Below are 25,000 nucleotides of genomic sequence, written 5' to 3' on the forward strand. Positions count from 1 at the left end.
GCACAACATAGAAGGTCTTCTCTTTATCGATTCATTCAAGCCCGTCTGCCAACCCACTTTCATTAACCTCTCAATCGACTTCTGAAGTGCTGCTGCTGCTGGTTGCTCAGACTTTAGTCACCCCGACACGAACACGAGAGTGGCTTCTTGTTGAGGCGGAAAACCGGAAGAAGACCGGTTGGGCTGATGGTTGATAGACAGGAAGGAAAAACAAAACTCTCGTCCCGGCATTAGCTGGTAGCTCATTGGATCGGGAGTTGGACTTGATCAAAGTTGATTGATTTGGACGGTTTTAGCCATGCTGACGGCAGACGCGCTGGCCTGCCGGCTGCCAAAAATCTTTCCCGACGGACTTAAAGCCGGAATGGCCGGCCTGACATTCGCTCAGAACAGCTGGTAGCCAGCCGGGATGTTTGTTCGTGTCTGAAGCTGCTTCGAAAATGTGTCGTTAGCATGATGGAGCATGTTTGTTTAGCGATTTCCATGGTTGCGTATTCTGGCCTCATCAAAGTGGAAACTTCATTTCACTTCGCCAGAGTGGCCACCATCTAATTGGAGTATTGCGTGACGCATGAAAATGACACATTTTTTTTTCATCAACGAACGATGCGACCTTCAACACAACCAGCTCACGCCAGTGGACGAATGAAACCTCTCCGTTCCGAGTCTCGTTCTCTACCGATCGTCAATCAACCAAACCCCGGCGGGCGACGATGAAATTTGAATTCATTAAATAACTTCACTTCTTTCGATCGCGATGGAGCTGGGGTACCGTTTGTGGTAGCTTTCTCTGAAACACCCTCGCGGTCCTCCCAACGGGGACCATTTCTACTTAGTATGGACGGTACGGGGAGTCAACAGCATTTCCATTGGTGCTTGCCGGGTGCTTTGTCTCTTCTCGTCATCAATCGATTCTTTTTGTTTCTTTTGGGCAAACATTACCATTTCCTGACCTTATTTTCCGGTTTAAAGCGGAAACAGAAGCAGTTACACAACATAACGATCGATCAGTCCCGAATCTCTTACCGCGTTGCGTTAATCAGCTCATATAAGCGTCCGTTATGTCGGCGGAACAAAAACGTGCCTTTCCATGAGATTGAAATCATGATTCATTTGTGCGCGAGTCAGTGTAAGAACATTGGAAAGAACGGCCACAGAAATGCACCAAAGAAATGCATCTTCGTGCCGCTGAAACAGAATGTAACCGATCGACCAAAGTTGCCACAGTGTAGCGGGATTGTGGATGATGCTGCTGCTGCTCCGGTTCGGTCCAGAGCAGAGGGAAACATTCGAAGCTGAAAACATACCACCAACATATGTGGCAGATGCTGACGCATGGCTCATGCTCCGATGTTCCATAACGAGGGGAACGAATGAAAGAATCAAGCGAGAGCGATAGAGGGAGTATAGTGCCCGGGGAAGAACCGGAAGAACAGAGTGCAAGAAAAGGGAAGGTACGAGGAATACAAACACACATCTTTCATATTATTAAACGAGCCGGGCGTATGCTCTCTGCAGAGAAGTTAAACAGTGATGAGCAACGCTTCAGAACATTACGGGTCTGGTGCAATGGCCGTCTGGCTTGTATGGCGGTGTGCGTTCTATGCTGGCCCGCCATGGTTCTGCTCTCCCGGTTCTCCCGGTTGTTGCAGTGTTTCTCTCCCCCACCTCCGATGATTGAGACGATTGCTTTGTGCACTTTGGCCTCGGTCGGGTAATCAGTCGTCCCAACGGAAATGGTGACATCGAATGTTGTCAGAACGCCACAGCCACGCCGCATGAATCGGAGCATAAAGACTAATCTTACGGAAATTTTATGGAAACGGCATTTCATTCAATATTTTTATACTGCTTTCGATTACTTGCACCAATAGTCGATGATCGCCACGACGGAGCATTGTTTTATCAAGTTCAAGTGCGCAAACTCGCCTTACACTGGAACTGCATTCTAACATGTGCATGACCGTATAGAACTGCAATATCCGGCCCTTTCCTAGTAGACTATCAGTACGTGCCGGCGCCGATCCATGGCTGGACACTTGAGAGAGAGAGGATATAAAATTCATTGTTCTCCGGCTATCTGGCCAATGATTCATTGCTCACGAGGGTAGCAATAGGTCATCCGATTGCATTAAGCCAGCCAGCGAGAACAACTGCCAAGCGGAGAACTATTGATGATGAAGGATAATTAGTGACGACTCCAGCCACTGACTCACTGACGGGGCCCGGTCCGAGCGCGGCTCATACATCAGACGGAAATTGGCCGTTCTCATTCTCACTCTGTGCTTTACAATTACAACACCTCAATCGATCCATCAATCGATCATGCAGAGGTAATAGCAGAGGATATGAAAGCAATTCATCTTTCACCTCTGGAATCATAAATGTTTTTTACAAATCGAATCTCTAACACTCTTCTCCGTTGCTGCTGCTGTTGTTGCCAATCTATGGTTGAGCTAATCATACGGTGATGATGCTTTGGCCTTGATAATCTCCCCGAGTCCGAGCAACACGCATGCTGTGCTACGATTTATGTACCAGCCTCACATAAACCAGTCGTAGATCATGAGAGAAGATTATCGCGCAACCGCCAGCACGACAACAGTCTAAAGCCTATTTACGAATACTTCCACGTACTCATTTACTTATGCTACGCCGTTTAGATGTTTGTAGATTACAATCATTTTCTTTATTACTCTTGTGTCCTGTTTTGCGTGAGTCTTCCATATAAAAAATAAACCTCTCAACTAGATGGAATCAATCAATGGACCAGCCTATCAACAGGTTAGAGTTCAGTCAAGATGCGCATGAAAGAAAAAAAACGTGCCACTCGAGTTTAATCGCGCAACACGCAGGCACAGACTTACCACTCCATCGTCGTAATCCCAGAATTTGCCGTCAGCCTTGCCTACCGTCCCGGCGATAGGTATGGTGAGGACTCCGTACTGTTTGTGCTCGGCGAACCACAGTTGAAGCGCCAGTAGAGCCAGCCACATACATTTCGGTCGCTGATACCCGACCCATGCTCTCTGCCCACACCGCACCAGGACTCTCCGTCTTGTCCTTAGGAAAATGTGTTGAATGCTTCGGCACCGATCCATCGGAAACACTCGCTAGAACCTGGCACACAAATCAACGGAAGAAAACTACTGTTGGTTCTTTCAGTGAACCGGCCAAAGAAGCTGGCGTATCGACCAACAGCTGACTGGCGCCAAACAAACGGCGCCTGTATTTGTGCGAGAGAGCACACGCGCCACTAGATACTCATTCACACCACAAGGACACTCGAGACTCGGCTCGATGACTCACGACCCTTGCTAGACAGGGTAGTTTCCCGATTACTGTGACGTCACAAAGAAAAACACTCTCTCTCTCTCTCTCGCTCGCTCTCTCCTTATGCACAGACTTTAACAGGATTAGGGTGAACACGCGTGTGGGTCACTCGGCACAACGAACGATATTATTGGACTCAATAATCGTGATGGCTCGGTAAAATGCTTCAGACTTTTAGGGGATCACAGGACTTTTAATGAACCAACAAACAGAAGAACACAAACCATTTAAACACAAACAAAAAGACACTCGCCTCGGCACGAAACACTAGGATACAGGAACCACAACAAAACACGCGTGAACACAACGGCGCCACAACGTGCCAAAGACAGACCGGCAACAGGACGAGAATTAGAGGCAAGCAAGTGGCCGCCGCTCTACGCAAACGGAAGCAATGGTTGCGCCTGCGTGCGTTCGGTCGTTTACACGTCGCTCTGCTGCTCTGCTTTCACCGCTTTCCGGCTCCTTTCCTTTCCGGCGTTTCCGCTTTCTTCGTTGCTTTTGTTGGGGTTTGCTTTCCGCGCGACCGGCAAACTGCACAAAGCACAAGTCTTTCTCGAATGGCACACTCCACATAAGCATGTGCGAATTGTGGCACCAATCTCGGCCAAGGATATCTCACTCACTGTGGCCAAGGACACGACGTGCTTAATCCCGCGCGGAAATGGAACGGATCGTGGCACACAAACACTTTCGCGATCGACGCGTACTAAATGGCACTCGCAAACGCATCCGCGCTCATAACGGTTGTATACTACCCCTTTGGATCGCCCGCCAAAATACAAGCACGTGCAATCTCGTATGCTGTGCCGCCGTTTTGCGCCACGATCACGATTCCCGATCGACGCGCGATCACTTGAGCGTCGGGAGAGTGAATGCTGGTGCGTGATCTTTCTTCATTGGTTATAACCACCCCATACAGTGCGTTTCATGATGTTAGCCGCAAACGCGTGGAACGAATTTCGGATCGATTTGGGAGATGATGTGGATTGAAGCAACGTGGAATATTTATTAAAATTATGACGAACACGCTGATTATGTTTATCAATAAATTTTATTACTTCCTTTTTATTCTCATTTACAAAACAAGTTTCTCTGTCGTAAGCTGCGACTAAGGCTACAGATATCATTCAGAAGAGAATTGTACTCGGGCACGATCGTGATCGGGTTCTCTTCGGCCACGGAATTACCACGCCGAAACTGCATCATTTGAATATGTTGGAATATTTTACGAGAGTTGAAACCTGCAAAGAAAAAAAGATTCAAGAACCGTGGATTAATTTAATAAGCTAAGCTAAAGCTATTCATTATTAGCCTAAAACGATTACATAAAATGCACAAGAAAAAACCTCTAAAAAACGAGAGTTCCAAAATAAATAATTAGTAGTGTAATAACTCATCGAGCAGCGAGATAGAGTCTATTTTCCCTGAAAGCAACATCCATAGGCCCTTGTTCCTTATCAACAGAGCTGCCGGCTGTGCACTAGACTGCATCTAGGAGGCTTTCGACTTCCCCATCACAAGTCTGACCTCTACATAGCTGTAGCTGATATGACACTTGCTCCTGATAGCACCACATCCTTTGCGTTTGAATGCGTATTTCCTACTCGCACCGCCGGGCGCCGCATTACTCGGAAGCCATCCGCGTGGCTAAAGCGGGCTGCACGCGCATCTTGTGCGACCTATTTATCTCAAACGGGTCTCCGGGTCTGCTATCGTATGAATAGTTTTTTTCGGAGAGAAGACGTCTTAATACAGGCAGAGGCAGCTGCGTGGGGCATGGCGTTGAACGATCATAATGTCTTCTCCATGTAAGGAAGAGATCCTTGGACAAGCGTCTAGCTGACTAAGCTATATACTTTATTCTCCTACGCCAGTACACGGTTACGAGATTCTGAGGAACACGTGCATGCGGTGCCCTTCGCTGGGAACAAAGGCTGTCGAGCTTGCGGACACTAGTTTGCTAAATACTTGATTAGCCACGTTTACAAACGTGGCCACCCACCACGAACCACGGTGGCGTCAATCTTCACAAATCAATGTGGAACTAAGGGAGCATCTTTTTAAGCATGTGACATGACTTTCTTATTTTACAGAATCTCTTTGTTATTACAACCAAGCAAATATGTTTATCAACACGAATCATACAATGTATCGGGTGAATTGAATTGAATCATCGGGATTTCTGGGACGCGGAAGGAAACGCGTCACCGACAACGAGGGATTTATCGTAGGAATCGTTGAATCATTCCATCTCGTCAATGATTTTTCACAAGCGCAGGGAAAGATCGCTTAAAATCGAATATTGATATGAGACGTGCATTTAATTCTACCCAATTCAAAAGAGCGTGCGTCAATGGCACTGGGCACAGATTGGCGCGATCCCTTTTTATCAAAAGCTCCTCGGCGGCGGCGGCGGCCGAACCGCAACCGATAGCGAAAGCAACCCGCGAAATGTGCTTAAGACCTTTTTGGGAAACAAGTTTGTGGTTGTTGCAGAAACCAGTTTTCGCACTCGGCGGTCCCGCTCGTTGAAATCGTTTGGCTCGCTTGGTTTGGTTTGGTTTGGTTTGGAATTGCCACAAACGCAGGCACCAGATCAAACCGCACCTGCGCCCTGTTAAGGTACGGGTCCAGCATTTGTTCTTCGCCTTTATTTTATGCTTTTTTCTGGACGTAAATTGTTTCTAAAATATTCGGGCGATTCAGTGCAGTGCAGGTTAGGAAACGTTTCATAAATCCGTGTCCAATCTAGCCAAACTAACACGCTCGAAGACGATGTTGGCCACCGTAAAATGCAAATTCACAGTAATCCTTTTATAGCCCGAATCGTTAGACCGTTTCTACACACAGCCAAAATTTGGCGGCTAAAGTCAAAATTGTCGGCAAAAGTCAAAAGCTCCATATAAAAAAATAATGGTGTGTGTAGGGACGCTTGAAAAGAAGAACTTCAGAAAAACTACAGAATCATCGCGAAATAACTTTAACACACCTGCAAACAGCTTTTTTAAAAATATAATATGCTTTAAGCTGATCGGCAGACACATAATGCTGCACTCCAGTGTAGGCCGTACCGTAGATGTAAATTTGTCTCCATCTGCCATTATTTTTTCCAAAATGTTGGAAAAATGAAGTTCTCTTTTTTTGACTTTAGCCGCCAAATTTTGGCTGTGTGTAGAAACTGTCTAACATTTCACACTTTTTGCCGTTTTTGGCCGTTTTTCCCGACGCCCACTGTGTGCCGCTGTTTTGGTCCCAGAGAAAACAAAGTGAAAAATCTCAATTTAATCTCAATCTTTTCGGCCTTTTCGTACGTGCTAACAATAATTTCAAGACGGTTGCAACGCCCGCCGTCGTCCTCGTTGGAAAAGTAAGCCGGGTAAGTGGAAAATCGTGAAAAAACCACGAAAAACATTCCAATTCCTTTCACGATCGAATTTTCCTTTACAGCTACCAAACGGGCCGGAAAATGAGTATAAAAATCGATTACGACGCGGCGGATGGTGCCGGTTCGTCAGCGAATTCCTCAATAATCGGCCCGTTAAACTTTTCCAAAGACCAGACCGCGGATGAGCCTCCTACGTCGTTGGTCAACGAGCGAGACGTTCCGTGCATGTTCTGCGACAAAACGTACGATTTTCATAGCCGGGAGAATGGTCCCGACCACTATCTGGCCCACCTTTACCTAGTCCATCGGCTCATCATCGACGAGGTGAAGGAAATCGGTTGTCTCGCCAGTTACTGCTACTACTGGAAGGCGAAATTCCGTGACGATCCACCGGAAAAGTTCTGCTCGGCCATGCTCCTGAACCAGCTGCCGGACGGAACGGCGAGCTCGACGAGCGAGAAATATTTTCTGCTAAGTGACGTCGAACCGCTGGATGCCGAGATCCGGCAGCGGTTGAGGCGGGAGAAACTGGAGCTAGTTCTAACCCGGCATCAGTTTGAACGCACGGATCGCAACTTTCACCGGGATTGTCTTTACTGCCGGGATTATCGGTCAGAAACGCGGCCTGATTTCATCGCCCACCTGTACACCAAACACTATCTGCAGCTCGGGAAACCGGAGCATCTGGTGTTTGTGGACGAGCTGATCGAGACGGTACAGGAGAAGCTGAACCAGCTCATCTGTCTGTTCTGCGAGAAGGTGTTCAAAGATCGGCCCACCCTCAAGGAGCATATGCGCAAGAAGGGACACAAGCGCATCAACCCGGACAATCACTACTACGATCGGTTCTTTCTCGTCAACTACCGGCATAAGCAGAAACCCGCCTACGTACCGATCGCCGAAAGGAAGCAGGAAAGTAGCGTCTTCGTTTCGGACGCCGAATCCGACTCGGATTGGTCAGACTGGAACGGTGAAGAGCAACGCACAACGTGCCTGTTTTGTGCACACCTCGAAGCGGACATCGCGGTCCTGAAGCAACACATGGTGCAGAACCACTCGTTTGACTTTGATCAATCGGTGGCCGGGCTGAGCTTCTATCAGCGAGTGAAGGTGGTTAATTTTGTCCGTCGCCAGATGCACATCCACAAGTGCATCGGCTGTGGTGAGCAGATGAGTGGTTACGACACTTTATGTGCCCATTTGAGCAGTACCGGCCACTGTCGATTGGATCGGGAGAGTAGCCCGTGGGATCAACCGGAATACTTTTTCCCGACCTACGAAGATGATCAGTTTCTGTGCCACCTGGAGGAGGACGATGGCAACGAAGATGAGCTGTACGATTCCTCGGACCATGAAGGTGCCGTCATCATTTCGGAGCCTGTTAAAGCAAGCATAAATATTGATGCCGAATCGTTGGCGTTGGAAAGTTTGAACTTACAGGCCCCGTGATCCAATAAAACAAATCCACGGATATTCCCTCGTCTTAGTAACGAGCCCGCTTACTATGTGTGCTGAAAAGTGTTGGTTGTTTTGTGTCGTTCAATGAAAGTGTTCTACCGTACGATGGCTCTAAATGAACGAAAACTTAAAAAAGTGCAAAGTTATACGAAAAGTGTAATAGCTGACGAGTTGTAGCAGAGTATCGCTGCTCAGCGATACTTTCGTCTACGAGGAGGTAAGTAGAAAAGTTATCGGGTAAATTATCCGTTTCTCCTGTGGCGATTGCGTGAAGGTATTTGCTCGCTCCGATGTTCATCGTTTTGAGTTGGAATCGGTTGGAATGGACGGATGTTTTTATTACCTGCTGTTTGGTTCAAATTTGAGTCGACTGAGCCGTAGAATGAAATCGAGAAGGTACATTTGAATTTTGATTTCCTTTGGGTTGTCGGTGGAGTAGAAACCCGGCACACCCGCCTTCTCTAGCGTCGACTGCTGGTCTTTAACCTTCTGGTCCAGATGAAGCACCAGCTTCATATCGGTTTCCTTCATGTTTTTACCGTGCTTGATTTTCATCAGCGCAACGATGTGCTCCAGCTCCTCGGGATCCTGTATCTTGGATTCCCACTGCTTTACCTCCACTACAAGGGAGAGATTAGTATTAAAGTAGTGAAGTTCTCGAACAGGTGGCCACCGGAACTTACGCTGGTGATCGTTTTCCACCTTTTCTCGCACTTGCATGAGGTGCGTTTCAGTGACGTGCTGGATCTCCATGAGGCCTTTCACGATTTCAAAGATTGTGTCGTTCAACAGAGTGTTCGCGAGTCCAGCCAGCAGCTCGAAAGATATTCGCATCTGATACTGTCTGGGAAAGAGGGAAAATCGTTTAGTTTTCCACGCTAATCGCTCGTCGCGCACAGTCGTACTCGGGTAGGTTTGCGTGCATCTTTTTGAGGTGCTCCAGCAAAAAGTACAGCTTCCGTTGAAGGTACTCCTGATTGTGGTAAGGATCGTCGTTTGATTCGGCTGCAAGTTGATCGGGTTCAGCGGCGATTTCGGTGTGATTTTCCCCGGTAATTTCTTCAGAAATCGGTTCATTTTCCATTTTCCACTTCACACTTTATCAACAGATTTATTTATATTTTAGACACTTTTGACAGGAGCGTAAAGTGTTCACTTATAGAGCCAACGAACGGTAGAAGAAGAAGAAGTGATTCCGTTTAAACTGCGTCTACACGACAGCGAATATTGAAGAATTTCTCATCGAGAAATTCTAAATTAAACATGATTCCATACAAATCCGTCAAAACTTTATCGCGAAAATAGAAGTAAACGTTTAGCGAGCAAATACACAGCGAACAAGCAAGAACATCAGAAAAAGCTGACAATTTATATAAAAAGTGTGACTGTTTTAGCGCTCTGAAGGGACTGTTGTAGAGGTCTGACGAAGAAAACAAAGTATTCGCGAATAGTTTTGCTCAGAATGAGTAAAATTATTCGCGAATACTTTGTGTGTCGTGGAGGAGCAGCTTTAGATCAGCAAAAGAGCGAGGGAGAGTTGAGTTGTATGTGGTAACTCCCCTCAGTAGATCCCTGATCAAACCAAATTATCAGCAATTAGAGAATAAGACTTGTGAGAGAGAGAGCTTTCCGTTGAAGAACGAGATTGCTCACACTTGGTGGCGGGAAACGTATATAACCGTAGCATGCCTCATTCGTTAATTTAAAATAGTCAGACGCGCGCTGCGGAAGCTACACGCTACACTTTCTACTCTGTCGAGTGCAATTTCTCTCGTTATTCAACTAAAACATCGTGTTTTTTACAGTTTACACGCTACAAATTTCTCCAAACAAAATGGTTCAATCGGTAAGTTCTTCTGCCAGGAGGAAGTTCAGTGCCAACAATATTCTAACAATTACGATCTTTGCTGCCATTTCAAAGAGCAAATTTGAAAAACCAAAGCATCATGTGCATAATAATTGCAAGAAGGCCACCTTCGGTATGGGCTGTTTCTGGGGCTGCGATTCTCTGTTTGGCGCCACCAAGGGAGTCCTGCGCACTCGTGTCGGTTACGCGGGAGGTACTACTAAAAACCCCTCCTACAAAAATATGTACGTATGCTGCAACTATCAAACGGTGTTACGGTGTGCGGATACTGAAGAGCTTTTTCTCGGGTTTGTTTGTGATATCCAGGGGTGACCACACCGAAGTGATTGAGATAGACTATGACCCAGAAGAAATTAGTTACGAGGAGCTGCTGGATTTGTTCTGGAACAACCATGAGTACGGGCTAACGAAGCGGATGAAGCGCCAGTACATGTCCTTGATACTCTATCACGACGAGAAGCAACAAAAAATCGCCGAAGAAAGCTTGGCCACCGAGCAAACCCAGCGTGCCCCAGAGAAAATTGTCACCGAAATTGCTGAGGCAGGACACTTCTATCCGGCTGAAGAGTGAGTATAACCTTTGTGTAAAATGTCAAGGATTTCGTAATTAAGCGAAAACCTCCTGTTGCTCGGTCGCCGCGAAGTCATTGCCAAGGTCCCCGATCGATCGTGTCGTTGTGAACTGCGATCAACCACGCTTCGCGTTGCTATGGTGACGATGGTTGGTGGGGAAAGGGGGCTTACCCAAGCATGAAACACTACACTACACTACCACACTGAATCGTAGCAGGCGACCGACAGCATAGAGCAGTTGGCAGGGCTTTCGTTTCCCGAATTATCACTTGCTGCTCGCTCACCTTCAACTTGGCGCTGACCGACCATGTTCTTTTTCGTTCTCTTCTTTTTCTTCTGCCACTCGGCAATGATTAGTTATCATCAAAAGTACCGGCTGCAGGGACACAGCGATCTGGCCAAAGCAATCGGCTTGACACCGGAGCTTTTACAAACTTCTCACGTGGCGGCTAGGCTCAACGGATATCTGATCGGAGTCGGCGGACTGGAACAGTTTGAATCCGAGGCTCCTTGGCTAGGGCTTGACACCGAACACATTCACTACGTACGCAACTATGTCATCGAGAATGAAGGAGGTGGTATTTTTTGTTGAAGCATTTCCCATCGATCCCCTTGGACATTTTTGCTGCCAGATGCAGAAGGAGGCTCTAATGCTAGTACAAACTGAGGCTATTTCGTTCATAATTCTGCTCTGCTTTAATAGTGGTCAGTGCCTCATATTTAAGCTTGGCATAAAATCATGTGATACTAGTTTTTATAAAACAACCAACCAAGGGAACGCTATGTTAATTTTAAATAAATTGAATACTTTTAAAAAAATTACCCATATTTCCACCCTTTTGTCGTGTTTCTGGAAGCTGTCCATCCGAAAATTCAACCCTTAACGTTTACAGGATGACATTTTTCATTGAATGAAATTTTATTTCAGTGGCTTGTGAAACTTTATTGCAGACGCTCAGCTACGAAGGCAAATTTCATGTTTTCTCTTTTCTTCGGTTCACAGCGGAAAGTGACAATCGTGGCCGTGCACCTTTATGCGTATATTTTAAGAAACAGAACCAACACGTTACACTTTTTCGCACTTTTCCTCTAGAGGGTCCTGAGGGATTTTAGTGCTTCACCGTAAGTTCTCGACGGAGCGTATGAATTTATGTCCTTTTGCCAAGATGCCTCCTTCTTTTCCCGCGTTTCAAAAATAGTCGAATCAAAATAAACAATAACGCAGCACATTTATGAATAGAACTTCTCTAGTGGCACAGAGCATTCACTTGTGTCAATAGCGTTCAGAACAACTCACTCAAATGTTTACTTTTATCTTGGAACGGGGGGTAGGGCATCAAACGGCACTCAAAAATCATTTTAATTAGTATGCGTGTTTGTTTTGATCATCTCCAAATAAGGAGAGCAGCTCTCGAAAGAAGCCACGAGAGAAAGGGTTCTCCAGCTCCGAACCCACGCGATCGAACCGGATCGCCTGAGCGGGCCCGAACGTCTTCGTGGTTCTTCTTCTGAGAAAGAGTGCGTGATACCGTATCGGCTTACATTTATCTCTTCTGCTCATCAGTTCTTCTCGGCAAGACAAACGAGAAAGATCATAAAAAAATCACGCTTGCTTGTTTTGCTTCAATTCACGCGGCTTTGGGGCTTGGAACTGCTGAGCCCTATGATCCGTGCCCCCCATACGAAATCGGATCTACTGGTGGTGGCTTTAAAATAAACAAGCTAGACGAATCGTAAATGTTTATGACCTCAAAACAGTATTCGTAAATTACGCCGGGAAGACCGGAATGTTCTTTAATTTAGATATAGTTATCAAGTGACGAGTGGATTGAAAAATAGCGTGATTTGCAAAAATAGGACCCTGAGGGAGGTTATCAGTGCCACCGAACCTGCGCCTGTGCCTGAAGTGTGTGCCGTGTGCCATGTGCCGGATGTGTGCTCCAACGGGCGCACGTCAATCATTGTACGGACGCATGTTCGGGATGCTTTGTGTGCGCGTTATCACTGATCCCGTATAATGTGCGCCCGGCTTTCGCGGTGATTGCCGCGATTGTTTGCGATCCTGCATAAGCTTGCGCCGGGGGCAGGAGAGTTCAAACAAACCAGATGACAATCCGAGAACCCATCAATCATTGCCAATTATGTGTGATGGACAAACAACGATCTAGATTGATAATCATGATGTCCGCAGTACCCTTGATGCAATATTGCGCTCTCCCAAAGAGAAGCCCCCCCCCCTCCCCCCTATGTGCGTGCAAACCCCCAAAAAACTGATTTAGAGAATTGTAACGGTAATTCCGTTTCGCATCGTTCCTTGGCGTAGAGGCCAACTAAACGACAGACGGTGCTTTTTTGCATTTATGAACTCCAACAAAAATGGCAGCGCATGTGCAAATTGATCCGTGTGTCTCGGTGCTATTTTCAGGTGCTAGAAGGGAGTTGCGGCGGAAGAGCGGCACGGTGCTTGTTGGCATTGTTGGCGATGATTCAAACATTCGTTGCTGACGAGTGGTTTCGCCGCCGCGTGATGATAAGGCTTGACGTCACGGCAAGCAAAGGCTCGTACTTTCATTCAATCTGTTTTAACAATCACGATTTAAGGACGTTTCTGTGATCAGATTTTGGAAAATTTGGTATTTTTGGAATGTGCTAGTCGATTCCTTTATGATGATGTCAAAATATTGCCACTAAAAGATGGGAGCCGGTAGAGGATAGAATCAGCCGTTTAACTCATTCTTGGATTATATCGAAAGGAGTAATGATAATGTAGAGAAAAATCACGAAAAACTGGATAATTTCAAGCCAGTTTGATAGATTTCAACCTTAAATATGAAATACCATTTTAACCACATCAAAAGAAGCTGTACATCACCCTGAACACAACGAGCTATGTTTTATGTAAAAATGAGTGAGTTTTATCCCCGAAAAGGCGCTTTGAATTACAAAAAGAATGACCGGCATCGATCAGATGTTCACACCGCATCTTGCAACTAGTAGACGGTTTAAGTAGACCGCCTCACGTGTGCGTTGCTACGGAAATGTTTGTTTTGATACGTCAGCGTGTCGCGCGCCCTCGTGTTGGTGCTTGCGATGACGACCACGCTGATCGGAGTTCCCTAGTTTCACATGGCGCCATCATATTGCATCATATCAAGCATGGAGCCGGTTCCGCCACTAAAACGTGACATTCTTGAAACAGTACACCTGAGATATCTCATATTGTCTAAACGTATGAAGTACGACAAATGACGAAGACACTCGGTTCAATTACCCCTGGCAATAAGCGGCATCTTCGTAGAAAAGGATCCGATGATTCAAATCCGCATGACGATTTAAAAATCTATCTTATATTAATATTTGTAGCTGTATTTATAGCTGTCGAAGTAGTCCAGGAGTGAGCAGCGGATGTTATTAGGTTAAGATTTGCATTATAAAGTACCTGGTGTATGATAATAAAGTAAACTGATTTCGGTGCATTTTACACCAAATGAAAGGATTTGTTTCACTGAATGAGAAAAGGTAAATTTTTTGTAAATCAGACGATGTTAAGCCGTCCAAAATCGATCTTCAAAATCTTTTTGAATGTAAGCCGCCGGCTCGGGGCCTTAATCTTGAAATTGAAATTGCCTTGAGACGAAAAGCACGTGCGAAACGCAACGCGATGGGTGGGGGGAGGGCGATTGACCGCGCAACCCGGTCAGCAGATTTTTAGCATAAATTTTATATCCGTCTAAAGAATCATTTCTTGTGCGGAGTACTTAATAAAACGGCAAGCACAAGTAAAAATCATTGTCTAAAGAGCATGTTTCACATGAGTAAAATAAATTTTCTCTTTCGCAGATTTTCATCAACGCCCAAAAAGGTGTAATCACGTTTTGGGAATGCACATAGCAAGACCCCTAGCATTGGCTCAATAACGGCATTGTGGTTGATTGGTTTGTTTATTCATCCATCACAACTTTGAACAACAAGGAAAAATCGATTTTTGATAAAATAATTTACTAAACGCAAAACTAGTTGCTCAACTTTGACCACAAAATGTGCAAGTGCATCGCTGGAACATGTGTGTGCTGGTAAGAACACGAAAGTCCGCGCCCTTTTTCAACGGAGTCTGCGAAGATACCGGAAGAATTAATTCCTTTGTTAATTTTACCCTCTTCTAGCTGTTGCCAGTGCGCGATGAGCATTTTTATCTCGCTGCTTTTTGTCGGGATATTGATTGCCGTGGCCGTGGCACTTGGTGTCTATTTCGGCCTGCTCAACGTTGATGATACGGCACCGGGATTCTCCGACTTGGTGCACAAAACGGGAGACTCGATAAAGGACAGCATCCAGAAGAAGCTTGACTAGGCGGAAGCGCTTCCAAGCAAATTTCCTCACTCGGCAACATCGGCAGCATATTTTTACATCACCTACACTTTAATCAATCGCCAATGTTCCTATTTACTCGCATTTACCTAAAGTTATTCGCGAATCTCCCCGCTCGGTGTGAGCTGCCGCCTGCCAAAGCATGCCCGACGAGAAAGATCGGTGGACGCTTCCTGCTATTAGCCAAGCAGTCGTACAAATTAAAGTGCTTTAATCGTCGTATATACTTGAGAACAAACGAATCTCAAGCGCAACATAGATAAACTCGGACCCAGGCTCAATTGGCCTACGATACTGACGACCAGCAACCAAATGGTAAGAATATTCTACAATTCAAGATTAATGTTCAACGTCGCCTCGCCTCGAAAGAACATTCCTCAGAACGTAGTAGAATGTCCTTGCAAAATTACACGCAACCCACCAGAGCCCAAAATTGAGGGTCCTTTTGAATAAAAGTGGGTCAAGACAAGTCATGTGCAGGTTCACGGTCAGGCGCCTATTCAAGGAAAACGCCCAACAGTGTTCCGTGATCACACCTGGGAAAACTGGTCAGTTTTGCAGTGTGTGTTGGTGAGATGGGGAAAACTAGTGCGTGCGATCGTTAGGGAGGGAGGGAGATTCTATATTGAATTACCGTGAGCGGTTACGTTGTGTTTGTGTGGCACGTTTTCTTTACCTTTCCCCCACTGTTGAAACAGAAGCTCGAGAAACAATTCCGCTACAACAAGCCTTCCAGTAAGGTGTGAGTCTGTGCAAACAGTTCGTTCGTCGTTCCATTTCAAAGCATTCAGTGTTGAGCTAAACTGCAAAATGTGTCACTGCGGTACAATAATCGTTTGGTAACTATTGAACCAATTTTTTTAAATAGTTGCTGTGTTAAGCGCATCGCATCAAGGCCATTGAAATCGATTCAAGGTGTATTACTGTGGAACGAATTGGACCAACAAGAAACTAAATAAGCTCAAACAAAGTGGTTTCGTGTGTTTTTTGAAAATCAAAATCGGTTTGCACCAGTTTAAGGCCCTATTTAAGAATCATTTTAAACTCGTACCAGCGAGATGACGGTGGCTGGCGATGCACATAAATTGATCCCATTGTGTTGCGATGATTCACCGTTCTCCACGCAGTACAAAGCATTTCATTTTTTTTGTGTGTTTCCAGCTGCATCCTGTTTGCTATTGCCATCGCAGTAGCCATCTACTACGGTTTTATTCACGTCGACGAGTCTACCTCCGATGCCATCAAAGATGCTGGATCTAAGATTAAACACAGCATCAAAGATGGGTTGAAAAAGTTAGACGATTAGCTACACCCGTACACGTGTACCTACACAACGCTTTTCAGAATCTCATTAAGTAAGTGCTGGTTTGAAAGTGGTACAGAACGCAGGCACTAACATAGATGAATCATATTTCAGACAGCTTGCATTGGTACCATGGAACTACCACCTATTTCATCTAGTTACACGACGGATTCCAGCTAAATATTGGCATTCTCAATTGACCTCAACGTGCGCATTGGTGCCAGCGAAAGATTTTTACGATATACAACGATTATTACAACATTTTTCGTCCATATTGAAATACAAGTGTAAAATGTAAAATTACTTCTGTTTAATTCTCCCTCTTGGTCTACAATCTGAACGGTAAATGATCCAAGTATGCATGAGATTTTGTTAAGCGGAAACCAACGACGATAATGGAGGCTACCGAGGGAATATCTCTTCAAAGAAATACATCTTTGCTATGGTTAGTTTATGGAATTATCCGCATCCACTTGGGATTTTACATTTCAGCCATGAATTTGCAGCTTGCTATCCACTTTACTGGTGATATTCATACTTATTGGCAGTGTTTCGTTGAACATTTACCTGTGGATCCGGCTTTCCCAAACGGACCAATAGCGCCAAGCAACAGGTCTACGGGTCCAGCTTCGTTGGTGAATGTTGAATTTATTGTTCCATCCGTCGAATGCGCTCACCGATTACTTTATACACTCTTACCCTAGAACGCCAACTTCTTCATGAGCAAAAACATATTTTGATCTATTTCGAAGCCGTGCAAATTATTTGCATCGCCCTGCAGTCGCATCAAGAGCCCGCCGAAAGAAACGTACGCGGAGAGTCGATTGGAGGATTCGGTCTGTGCGTCGTCCCCTTCAATTCTGTACACCTTACCAAACATAACGTACTCGAAGCTGTCCGCGCGGGACCCTTCTATCTCGGCCGCGTTGTACTCCATGCTGGCTACAAGTAAAAAGAATCGTACGTTTAGCTGGAGCATCCCGAAAACGCCCCTACCCTTTGCGCGCTTACCGGCAGTGCCGTCTTCGTGTAACGTTGTGGCCAGCACAAGGCGGAATTTGTCTCCCAGTTCCATCGGGTACAGCCACGAGTTGATGTCCAAAATAAGGTCCATTTTAAACGATTCGGACTCGCAGTGCAACCGGCTGACTCGGTCAAACTTTTTGCCCTCCGGATCCATGTCTTTCACGTTGAAGATGTCCTCAAACAAAATCCCCGACATTCTGCTGTGCTAGGAGGTTAATCTGTAACAAATTCACATCAATTTCGGCGCTGTATGGGGTTGAAAAGCCGGGAAATTACCTCCAAACGCGGATTCAACTTGAATTTTCCGTTCCACGCTTTCCGATTGTTTACGCTTCGGTTGTCAAACGTGCCGCTGTCAAACAAACGTCATTCGTTTGTTTTGGTCCGAGCCTGGAGCGAGGAAAAAGGATAAAGGATTTTCTGAACACATCCTGCTACGAAATGGCCCCGGAATTATCGAACTTTGATTGCGATTCGTCCCCGCAACAACAATATTCAGCGCACAATCCCATTGAACAGTACGTGCTGCTGGCCAAGGGGGCCAAGGGCGCAGCCTGTCTGGAGCTCATCAAACAAGTGCTGGAGGCACCCGGAGTTCACGTTTTCGGCGAGCTACTGGCGATGCCAAACATCGAGGAGGTAAGCAGGAACCGTTCCCCATCCCACAAAACACGTTACTTAGACGATTCTTCACCCCATCCTTAGCTACAAAATGGACCCAACGCCAACTACTACAACACACTGAACCTGTTCGCCTACGGAACCTACCGCCAGTACATGGAAAACGAGGCCCAGCTCATCCAACTTACCCCGGCGATGCGCAAGAAGTTGCAACATCTGACGATCGTTTCCTTGGCCATCAAGAACAAGTGCATCCCGTACAGTGAGCTGCTGGAGGAGCTCGATATCAAGAACGTTCGCATCCTCGAGGATTTGATCATAGAAGCCATCTATGCGGATGTCATTCACGGAAAACTGGACCAAAAAAACAAGCAACTCGAAACGGATTATGCGATCGGACGAGATATACGCAAGGGCGATGTGACGGAGATCGTTTCCACCCTTCAGCAATGGAGTGACTCCTGCGAAACTATACTATCCTGCTTGGAGGCTCAAATTGACCGGGCCAACGCCGAGAAACGCAAGCGCGTAAAGCATAAGGAACAAATCGAACAAGAGGTAAGGATGCGGACCCGTGTTAGGTTACAACGGCAAGCTAACAAACTTCTTTCCTCCCCTTCCAGATCGTCAACCTGAAGAAGGCTATCAAAACGCAGGCTGTGGAGTCGGACGAGGCGATGGCGATTGAAAACAGCCGAGAGATTGCGGGCGGGCCGGAACTGCGAAAGAAATCCTCCAAATCAAAGAGCCTTAAAGGTTGCGGTAAGTCGTGGTTCAAAAACTTGTCTTGAATTCAATCCACCCCCCGGTGTGGTATCCTTGCCACGCTACAGTCAACAGTCAAACAAGCCAGCAAAAATTACTGAAACCATTGTATTTCACGATTCCGGTTCGGTTTGATTGATTTTGATTATGCGTTTTAATTTTTGCCCCGTTTCCCGGTTTCCATTTCCATTTTTATTTAAAAGGTGGCGTAAAGTCAGTATCAAAATGATTGGCTTAGTAAAGGACCGAGGATAGGAGCGCGATGCCAACACACACGAATACATGGGCTGAAGAGAGGGATTTGTTCGTTTATGATTTACTTCGGTTTCTCCCGTCCCCTTTCTCCCTGCAGACACACTTACCCTTGAGTGAACCACACTCAACACAGCTGCTAAACTGTTTAGCTCGGTAGCGTGCAGTGAAAGTAAATCATTAAAATCATTTCGATATTTTCTATTAAACCATGCACGGTACTATATTTTCGTGAATCCGAAAAAGGGCACATGGTTACCCTCATACATGGATGACCTCATAAGTTGTTGAATAATCCACGAGCAGCACGAAGGACTCCTTCGATTCGATAGCGACGTGATTCACTGAAACGACTTCCCCTACGCGGTGCTTAGAGGACACAGAAACCACCGCGTAAATGCCTACTCCAACCAACGAAGGTTCCTGTTTGCTGAGATCGATCGTAACAGGGCCGTTTCCTATGTTAACCATCGTATATATGTAACAGGTCTGGCATGCTAAATATTCGCCACTTTGTCTTAACACCAACACGTTTTGTTCCGTGAAAGTTACCAGGCTGAGGGGCTTATAGATGATTGCTCTTCTGAGGGCGGTCATATTTCTGTAAACCCACAGATGGCTACTATCGTCGGAGAGCTCTTTCTCTACATTAACGACCGTGTAGTTGGGTGAAATCGGAAGCCAGGTGTGATTTCCCGAAGAGAATCCACTATTTTTACTGCCATCCCACTGGAAAGGTGTTCGTTCTGGATCGCGTGTTGTATACTGATACCGATCGGGTCCTGCGTTGCATGCCGCCGGATCGACAGTATCATTGTACGATATCCAAACATCATCCATGCCGATCTCTTCCCCCTGCAAACGAGAGAAAAGGATTCAATATTATCTCCTGCTTCATAGAAATGCATCACTCGACAACGACTTACGTTGTAGGTAACGGCAACACCCGGTAGCGAGAGCAGAATCATGTTCATACCGTCGATCATGCCATCTCCAAAGCGACTCGCAACACGGTGTTGATCGTGGTTTCCGGCCTGTAAATTTGCACTGATAAGAAACAGGCCACCACAAACAAAGGGGTTGTACAAAGAACACTCACCACCCAGTTCGGTACGACGGAGTTCAAATTCGAAGGCATATGATCGATCCAAAAGTGGATCGTATTTTGGAAATCTTCTGCACTCGAGCCGGCACCCAAATCCGTTATGAAATGAAAGTTAAACGGAATTTGTGCCCCCGGAACCGTCCCATTACCGTAGTACTTCATAACGATATCAATAGGCGAATAGGTTTCAGTCATGATAATCCTTTCCTTACCACCGTGCTGTTGCTGGAACTGGTCCATAACGGCACGCCACTGGTACACCATATCCAACGTTTCGTTACGGTCCTGCGTGTAGATGTGTATCGTGTAGCCGGGATCGTCAGGATCATTCGTGTTGCCACTGAGCGGCTCATCCGGATATTGGCCATCAGCATCCATCGCCACCTCAAACAGTGCTGGCACCGCATCGATACGGTACCCGATGACTCCTTTAGCCAACCAGAAACGCATCACGTTCTTCATTGCTTCCACAACCGCCGGATTGCGATAGTTGAGATCGGGTTGCTTGGCCAGAAACTGGTGCAAATAGTACTCCTGGCGTACGTCGCTCCACTCCCAGGCGCTACCACGGAAATAGCTCACCCAATTGCTCGGTGGAGCCGGCCTCCCTGCCGTACCGTTCGCGGTCGCCTTTTTCCCCGGATGCCAAACGTAAAAATCCTCGAATCCCGGCACGCGTGCCTCGGACTTTTTAAACCATTCATGCTCATCGCTCGTGTGGTTCGGAACAAAGTCCAAAATCACCTCCAATCCACGCTTCCTTGCCTCTTGAAGCAAAGCATCGAAATCTGCCATCGTTCCGTACTCCGGCTGGATGGAGTAATAGTCCGAGATGTCGTACCCAAAGTCGGCCATCGGTGATCGAAAGATTGGTGACAACCAGAACCCATCGATACCGTTATCTCGCAGATAGTCGAGCCGCTGAGCTATCCCTCGAAGATCACCGATCCCATCGCCATCACTATCCATAAACGATCGTGGGTATATCTGATAGAAAACGGCCGATTTCCACCATCCTTCCGCGGACACTACCGCACAGCAGCAAACGACAGCCAACAAGATCCAACGGAACATCTCCGTGTCACACCCAATGATCGACTGATAGGAGGATGCACAAGAAGACTGTGTCGCGACGTTGATTGTAGAATAATCTGCTATATTTAACCCCGCGTACTCTCCAGGGGGCGTTCAAACGTAACGAAAGCAGAGATGACGAGGGTGAGAGAGAGTGCATCGGCCATGAGTGATCGGAGATCCACGATCGACACGCTGCGTTGGCCATGGTCGCTTATAAGGGACCTCCACACCGTTGGTTGGTTTAGCTCTCAAACAATACTGATTAAACTGGAATTGTTTTCACCGTAGGGAACCGGCAGCTTTGACCGGGCTGGACAGTAGAGAATGCGTGTCAATAAGTAGCATCGGGTTCGAGTGGCTAGCAGAGACCTTGCAAGACGCTTTGAAGTGGAGCTGTGCTTGAAATCTCGGCACCACTATGCTAGATTGCACTATCTCTGATACGGGGCCCTCTGAGAGGTTTACAAATACCATGAGGGCAATTTCCACCGCAAAACTCTATATATACTAGCATCGATAGTGGGGTACATCGCAGTAGGTTTTAGTCATTGTTCTCCAGCATGTTCTCGGAAAGAGTGACATTACTCATCTTGCTAGGGTGGAGTGGGATGGTGCAATTGGCCGCGACAAAGGATTGGTGGGAAACGGCCGGCTTTTATCAGATTTATCCCCGTTCCTTCCAAGACAGCAATGGAGACGGTATCGGTGACCTTAACGGTATCACCAGTCGCTTACCGTACCTGAAATCGCTCGGAGTGTCCGCTTTCTGGCTGTCCCCCATCTACCCATCACCGATGGCCGATTTCGGTTACGACATTTCGGATTTTAAAAACATTCACCCTTCCTTTGGGACACTGGATGACTTCCGGTGGTTGGTTAGCGAAGCGAAAAATCAGGGGCTACGCGTGATCCTCGATTTCGTGCCAAACCACTCCAGCGACGAGCATGAGTGGTTCAAGAAGAGCGTAAAACGTGAGGCTGGCTATGAGGATTTTTACGTTTGGCAGGATCCGAAACCGGGAAGTGAACGTGATCCTCCAAATAATTGGGTAGGTAAACGGCACAGCGACCCGGATCGGATCGTGGTTGGTTTTAATTCTACGCTTTCCGATCGGTCGATAGGTAGCTGCATGGTACGGATCAGCGTGGGAATGGAACGAGGAACGGGGCCAGTTCTATTTGCACCAATTTCACAAAAAACAACCCGACCTCAACTATCGGAATCCCGCAGTTGTGGAAGCAATGAAGGATGTGCTGCGGTTCTGGTTGGACGAGGGTGTGGATGGTTTTCGAGTCGATGCCGTTCCGTGGTTGTTTGAAACGGAAGGCTTCCCGGATGAGCCGGTTAGCGGGGACTCGGACGATCCGTTGAGTCAAAACTATCTGCGACACATTTACACGCTCGATCAACCGGAAACCGTGGACATGGTGTACCAGTGGCGGGAAGTGATGGACCAGTACAAAAAGGATCACAACACGCAAACGAAGGTCCTCATGACCGAGGCTTGGTCATCGTTGGATGTGGTCAAGACGTACTTCAACGACAGCAACAATCGTCCGGGTTCGCAAATGCCGTTCAATTTTCAGTTAATCATGCGACTGGATCAGCGATCAACGGCGTCCGATTTTAAGACGGTAATCGACTCGTGGATCAACATCATTCCGCCAGGACACACGCCGAACTGGGTTGTAAGTTACTCATGAATGAAATGTCGCAATGTCGGTTTAATTACTTCCTTGTTTCATTTGCAGCTGGGAAATCATGATAAGCGTCGTGTTGCTTCACGGATGGGCGGAGATCATATGGTTGACATAATGGCAATGATCGAGCTTACCCTGCCCGGGATCACCGTTACATACCAAGGCGAGGAAATCGGAATGCATGACGTAGATATTTCCTGGACCGACACTCAGGACCCGGCCGCATGTCAGCTCACACCCGAAACCTACCAGGACGGTACACGTGATCCGGCAAGAACTCCTTTTCAGTGGGACAGCACCGCTAATGCTGGGTTTACAAATGCTTCCGTTAAGCCATGGCTCCCGCTTGCGGATGACTTCCAGACGGTCAATGTGAAGGTACAGCAAGAGACGAGCGGAAACAGTCACCTGAAGGTGTTTAAAGAGCTTATGGACCTGCGGGGGACCACGGCGCTGGTGTGGGGTTCCTACAAGTCACAAGTGCTAGGGAACAATGTGTTTGCCATCGTACGATCGTTTCCCAACGATAAACGCACCTATCTAGTGCTGACAAACATTAGTCCGCAGGCAGAAACAATTGATGCCACGGTAATGGATGGCACATTGCCCGAGCACATGGTCTACCGGATTGTGGGCGTATCATCGAAACATTCCAGCACGTGAGTGGCCGCTCCATACCAGTACACCGTTCCAAACGATTGAAGGAGAAGCTTATATCAATTATTTTCTTTTACAGAAGCCCTGCTGTCGCTACTAAGAGCATTCTATTGGAACCGTATGAAGCGATTGTGCTGACCAATGGGGCCGGCAGTTTTGTTTCGAATTTATCACTACTGTTCTCCGCGCTATCACTACTGATAATTATTTTTTCTAGAACATTTCACTGAATAATAGAGCAATAAACGAACGACAATAATCAAATGAGTTTTCGTGTGTACTTTTTATTGTTTCTTGAATGTGTTTTATGGCTATGGCGGTTTAAGAGGAGGTTTAAATAACAATAAGAATGTGGAAGCCATCGGTCTAGAATCAATCGCTCAATAAACTCCACTGCTACTGTGATTGAACGAAAACGATTGTTAGGAATTCACCTGATATCTATTGAGAACGTAACATTTTTACAATAAATGGTTTTCCTTTAAGCTAAGTATGTTTTTCTTTCAATTTGTTTGTTCATTCTATAAATAATGAGCGTCGCCACGTGCGTACCGGCTCCACATCAACGGTCGTAATGAGTCTGAATGCGTTTTAACAATGGGTTTGAGGGGTGTTGCGGTGGTACGTGAGATACCGGAAGAACAAAATTGAACTTTTCGCTTATCAAACGACAAACATCTCGTTGTCTCATAAGCGTTTTTGCACTTTGACTCTCCGCGGGCGAATGTGTGAAGTGTGTGCAGTTGGTCTACTGAACAAATAATTTTATTTACGGTCAATATCAACTACCGGACTTGGGTGGGCAACCAAAGGGCGTCGATAATCAAATCGTGGCGCTATAAAACGAGCCACCCCACACTCGTTACGAATCACTCGCGCCCTTCTTCGGTGCTACAAAGTCTTGAAGGGACAAAATGTGGCAAGTGCTTGTTCGAATCAGTGTGATTTCCCTCTTCGTGGCCGTTTGCCTGGCGGACGAATTTTGGTGGAAGCATGCAAATTTCTATCAAATTTACCCAAGATCGTTCAAAGATAGTGATGGTGATGGAGTGGGAGATTTGCGCGGTGTGATGGAAAAAGTGCCCTATTTGCGCCACGAGCTCGGCGTTGATGCGATTTGGCTGTCTCCCATTTTCAAATCGCCAATGGCCGACTTTGGCTACGATATTAGTGACTTCCGCGATATTCATCACGAATTTGGGACGATAGAAGATCTGGAAAACCTGGCGGCAGCGTGCAAGCAGGAAGGTTTGAAGCTCATCCTGGACTTTGTTCCGAATCACAGCAGTGACGAGTGTGACTGGTTCACGAAATCGGTGACCAAGGATCCTACCTACAGTGATTACTACGTGTGGCATCCTGGCAAGCAGTTGGCCAACGGTACACGTGTGCCTCCGTCGAATTGGATCAGTGTTTTCCGTGGTTCTGCTTGGGAATGGAACGATGTACGCCAAGAGTACTATTTGCACCAGTTTCTGGTGAAACAACCCGATCTCAACTACCGCC

The 25,000-nt window shown here is 46.6% G+C and overlaps 9 protein-coding genes and 1 long non-coding RNA gene across 11 annotated transcripts in view; 6 read left to right on the top strand and 4 right to left on the bottom strand.

Annotated features, from left to right (window-relative positions):
• The window catches only part of LOC126575635 (matrix metalloproteinase-2), a 175,101-nt gene extending 170,903 nt beyond the window's left edge, over positions 1 to 4,198 (bottom strand). The window contains exon 1 of the mRNA XM_050236429.1: positions 2,868 to 4,198. Coding sequence (XP_050092386.1) covers positions 2,868 to 3,101 — 234 coding nt within the window. The 5' untranslated portion in view covers positions 3,102 to 4,198. The remainder of the gene's footprint in view (positions 1 to 2,867) is intronic.
• Positions 4,199 to 6,576: 2,378 nt separating this feature from the next.
• LOC126575752 (zinc finger protein 277) lies at positions 6,577 to 8,223 on the top strand. Its single transcript, XM_050236609.1, has 2 exons — positions 6,577 to 6,712; positions 6,784 to 8,223. The coding sequence occupies exon 2, from the start codon at positions 6,803 to 6,805 to the stop codon at positions 8,168 to 8,170; it is 1,368 nt and encodes a 455-aa protein (XP_050092566.1). The 5' UTR covers positions 6,577 to 6,712; positions 6,784 to 6,802; the 3' UTR covers positions 8,171 to 8,223.
• Positions 8,224 to 8,496: 273 nt separating this feature from the next.
• Positions 8,497 to 9,289, bottom strand: LOC126575754 (gonadal protein gdl). Its single transcript, XM_050236611.1, has 3 exons — positions 9,085 to 9,289; positions 8,863 to 9,023; positions 8,497 to 8,799 (listed from the first exon to the last, which is right to left on the bottom strand). The coding sequence occupies exons 1-3, from the start codon at positions 9,261 to 9,263 to the stop codon at positions 8,519 to 8,521; spliced, it is 621 nt and encodes a 206-aa protein (XP_050092568.1). The 5' UTR covers positions 9,264 to 9,289; the 3' UTR covers positions 8,497 to 8,518.
• A 582-nt stretch (positions 9,290 to 9,871) lies between these two features.
• Positions 9,872 to 11,441, top strand: LOC126575753 (peptide methionine sulfoxide reductase). Its single transcript, XM_050236610.1, has 4 exons — positions 9,872 to 10,025; positions 10,101 to 10,270; positions 10,353 to 10,613; positions 10,977 to 11,441. The coding sequence occupies exons 1-4, from the start codon at positions 10,014 to 10,016 to the stop codon at positions 11,209 to 11,211; spliced, it is 678 nt and encodes a 225-aa protein (XP_050092567.1). The 5' UTR covers positions 9,872 to 10,013; the 3' UTR covers positions 11,212 to 11,441.
• Positions 11,442 to 14,550: 3,109 nt separating this feature from the next.
• On the top strand, positions 14,551 to 16,593 carry LOC126574472 (uncharacterized). 2 transcript variants are annotated; one of them, XR_007608222.1, is made up of 4 exons: positions 14,551 to 14,692; positions 14,783 to 15,302; positions 16,149 to 16,342; positions 16,405 to 16,593. It is a non-coding gene; the product is annotated as an uncharacterized LOC126574472 (long non-coding RNA). The 2 variants fall into 2 exon arrangements; XR_007608221.1 differs by lacking the exons at positions 14,551 to 14,692; positions 14,783 to 15,302 and adding an exon at positions 15,668 to 15,826.
• Positions 16,594 to 16,721: 128 nt separating this feature from the next.
• On the bottom strand, positions 16,722 to 17,659 carry LOC126574471 (DNA-directed RNA polymerases I, II, and III subunit RPABC3). Its single transcript, XM_050234694.1, has 3 exons — positions 17,593 to 17,659; positions 17,302 to 17,534; positions 16,722 to 17,232 (listed from the first exon to the last, which is right to left on the bottom strand). Exons 2-3 carry the CDS (start codon positions 17,510 to 17,512, stop codon positions 16,991 to 16,993), a joined length of 453 nt encoding a protein of 150 aa, XP_050090651.1. The 5' UTR covers positions 17,513 to 17,534; positions 17,593 to 17,659; the 3' UTR covers positions 16,722 to 16,990.
• A 44-nt stretch (positions 17,660 to 17,703) lies between these two features.
• LOC126575958 (COP9 signalosome complex subunit 7) lies at positions 17,704 to 19,163 on the top strand. The gene is made up of 4 exons (XM_050236974.1): positions 17,704 to 17,955; positions 18,022 to 18,495; positions 18,561 to 18,699; positions 18,906 to 19,163. Exons 1-4 carry the CDS (start codon positions 17,758 to 17,760, stop codon positions 18,929 to 18,931), a joined length of 837 nt encoding a protein of 278 aa, XP_050092931.1. The 5' UTR covers positions 17,704 to 17,757; the 3' UTR covers positions 18,932 to 19,163.
• Positions 19,160 to 21,358, bottom strand: LOC126575957 (maltase A3-like). The gene is made up of 3 exons (XM_050236973.1): positions 20,054 to 21,358; positions 19,881 to 19,988; positions 19,160 to 19,809 (listed from the first exon to the last, which is right to left on the bottom strand). The coding sequence occupies exons 1-3, from the start codon at positions 21,131 to 21,133 to the stop codon at positions 19,216 to 19,218; spliced, it is 1,782 nt and encodes a 593-aa protein (XP_050092930.1). The 5' UTR covers positions 21,134 to 21,358; the 3' UTR covers positions 19,160 to 19,215.
• Positions 21,359 to 21,680: 322 nt separating this feature from the next.
• LOC126575614 (maltase A3-like) lies at positions 21,681 to 23,761 on the top strand. The gene is made up of 4 exons (XM_050236391.1): positions 21,681 to 22,185; positions 22,259 to 22,825; positions 22,889 to 23,496; positions 23,574 to 23,761. The coding sequence occupies exons 1-4, from the start codon at positions 21,697 to 21,699 to the stop codon at positions 23,722 to 23,724; spliced, it is 1,815 nt and encodes a 604-aa protein (XP_050092348.1). The 5' UTR covers positions 21,681 to 21,696; the 3' UTR covers positions 23,725 to 23,761.
• Positions 23,762 to 24,366: 605 nt separating this feature from the next.
• Positions 24,367 to 25,000, top strand: part of LOC126575542 (probable maltase) — a 1,983-nt gene continuing 1,349 nt past the window's right edge. The window contains exon 1 of the mRNA XM_050236283.1: positions 24,367 to 25,000. This exon is cut by the window's right edge and continues 476 nt beyond it. Within this exon, the coding sequence (XP_050092240.1) occupies positions 24,409 to 25,000 (592 nt within the window). The 5' untranslated portion in view covers positions 24,367 to 24,408.

The sequence above is a fragment of the Anopheles aquasalis genome, chromosome 3, assembly GCF_943734665.1.
Source record: "Anopheles aquasalis chromosome 3, idAnoAquaMG_Q_19, whole genome shotgun sequence".
Classification (NCBI taxonomy): domain Eukaryota; kingdom Metazoa; phylum Arthropoda; class Insecta; order Diptera; family Culicidae; genus Anopheles; species Anopheles aquasalis.

Bases quoted from the DNA above. Each gene is read 5' to 3' on its own strand.
- LOC126575754 (XM_050236611.1), bottom strand. From the start codon at position 9,263: ATGGAAAATGAACCGATTTCTGAAGAAATTACCGGGGAAAATCACACC. The intron at 9,024-9,084 runs GTACGACTGTGC...CCTCTTTCCCAG, and splicing joins ATGCACGCAAACCTACCCGA to ACAGTATCAGATGCGAATAT. The intron at 8,800-8,862 runs GTAAGTTCCGGT...TCTCCCTTGTAG, and splicing joins GGTGGAAAACGATCACCAGC to TGGAGGTAAAGCAGTGGGAA.
- LOC126575957 (XM_050236973.1), bottom strand. From the start codon at position 21,133: ATGTTCCGTTGGATCTTGTTGGCTGTCGTTTGCTGCTGTGCGGTAGTG. The intron at 19,989-20,053 runs GTGAGTGTTCTT...GCAAATTTACAG, and splicing joins CCGTCGTACCGAACTGGGTG to GCCGGAAACCACGATCAACA. The intron at 19,810-19,880 runs GTAAGTCGTTGT...TCTCGTTTGCAG, and splicing joins GTGTTGCCGTTACCTACAAC to GGGGAAGAGATCGGCATGGA.
- LOC126574471 (XM_050234694.1), bottom strand. From the start codon at position 17,512: ATGTCGGGGATTTTGTTTGAGGACATCTTCAACGTGAAAGACATGGAT. The intron at 17,233-17,301 runs GTAAGCGCGCAA...TTTTACTTGTAG, and splicing joins ACACGAAGACGGCACTGCCG to CCAGCATGGAGTACAACGCG.
- LOC126575958 (XM_050236974.1), top strand. From the start codon at position 17,758: ATGGCCCCGGAATTATCGAACTTTGATTGCGATTCGTCCCCGCAACAA. The intron at 17,956-18,021 runs GTAAGCAGGAAC...CCCCATCCTTAG, and splicing joins CGATGCCAAACATCGAGGAG to CTACAAAATGGACCCAACGC. The intron at 18,496-18,560 runs GTAAGGATGCGG...CTCCCCTTCCAG, and splicing joins AGGAACAAATCGAACAAGAG to ATCGTCAACCTGAAGAAGGC.
- LOC126575614 (XM_050236391.1), top strand. From the start codon at position 21,697: ATGTTCTCGGAAAGAGTGACATTACTCATCTTGCTAGGGTGGAGTGGG. The intron at 22,186-22,258 runs GTAGGTAAACGG...ATCGGTCGATAG, and splicing joins GTGATCCTCCAAATAATTGG to GTAGCTGCATGGTACGGATC. The intron at 22,826-22,888 runs GTAAGTTACTCA...TTTCATTTGCAG, and splicing joins GACACACGCCGAACTGGGTT to CTGGGAAATCATGATAAGCG.
- LOC126575753 (XM_050236610.1), top strand. The intron at 10,271-10,352 runs GTACGTATGCTG...TGTGATATCCAG, and splicing joins AACCCCTCCTACAAAAATAT to GGGTGACCACACCGAAGTGA. The intron at 10,614-10,976 runs GTGAGTATAACC...GGCAATGATTAG, and splicing joins CACTTCTATCCGGCTGAAGA to TTATCATCAAAAGTACCGGC.
- LOC126575752 (XM_050236609.1), top strand. From the start codon at position 6,803: ATGAGTATAAAAATCGATTACGACGCGGCGGATGGTGCCGGTTCGTCA.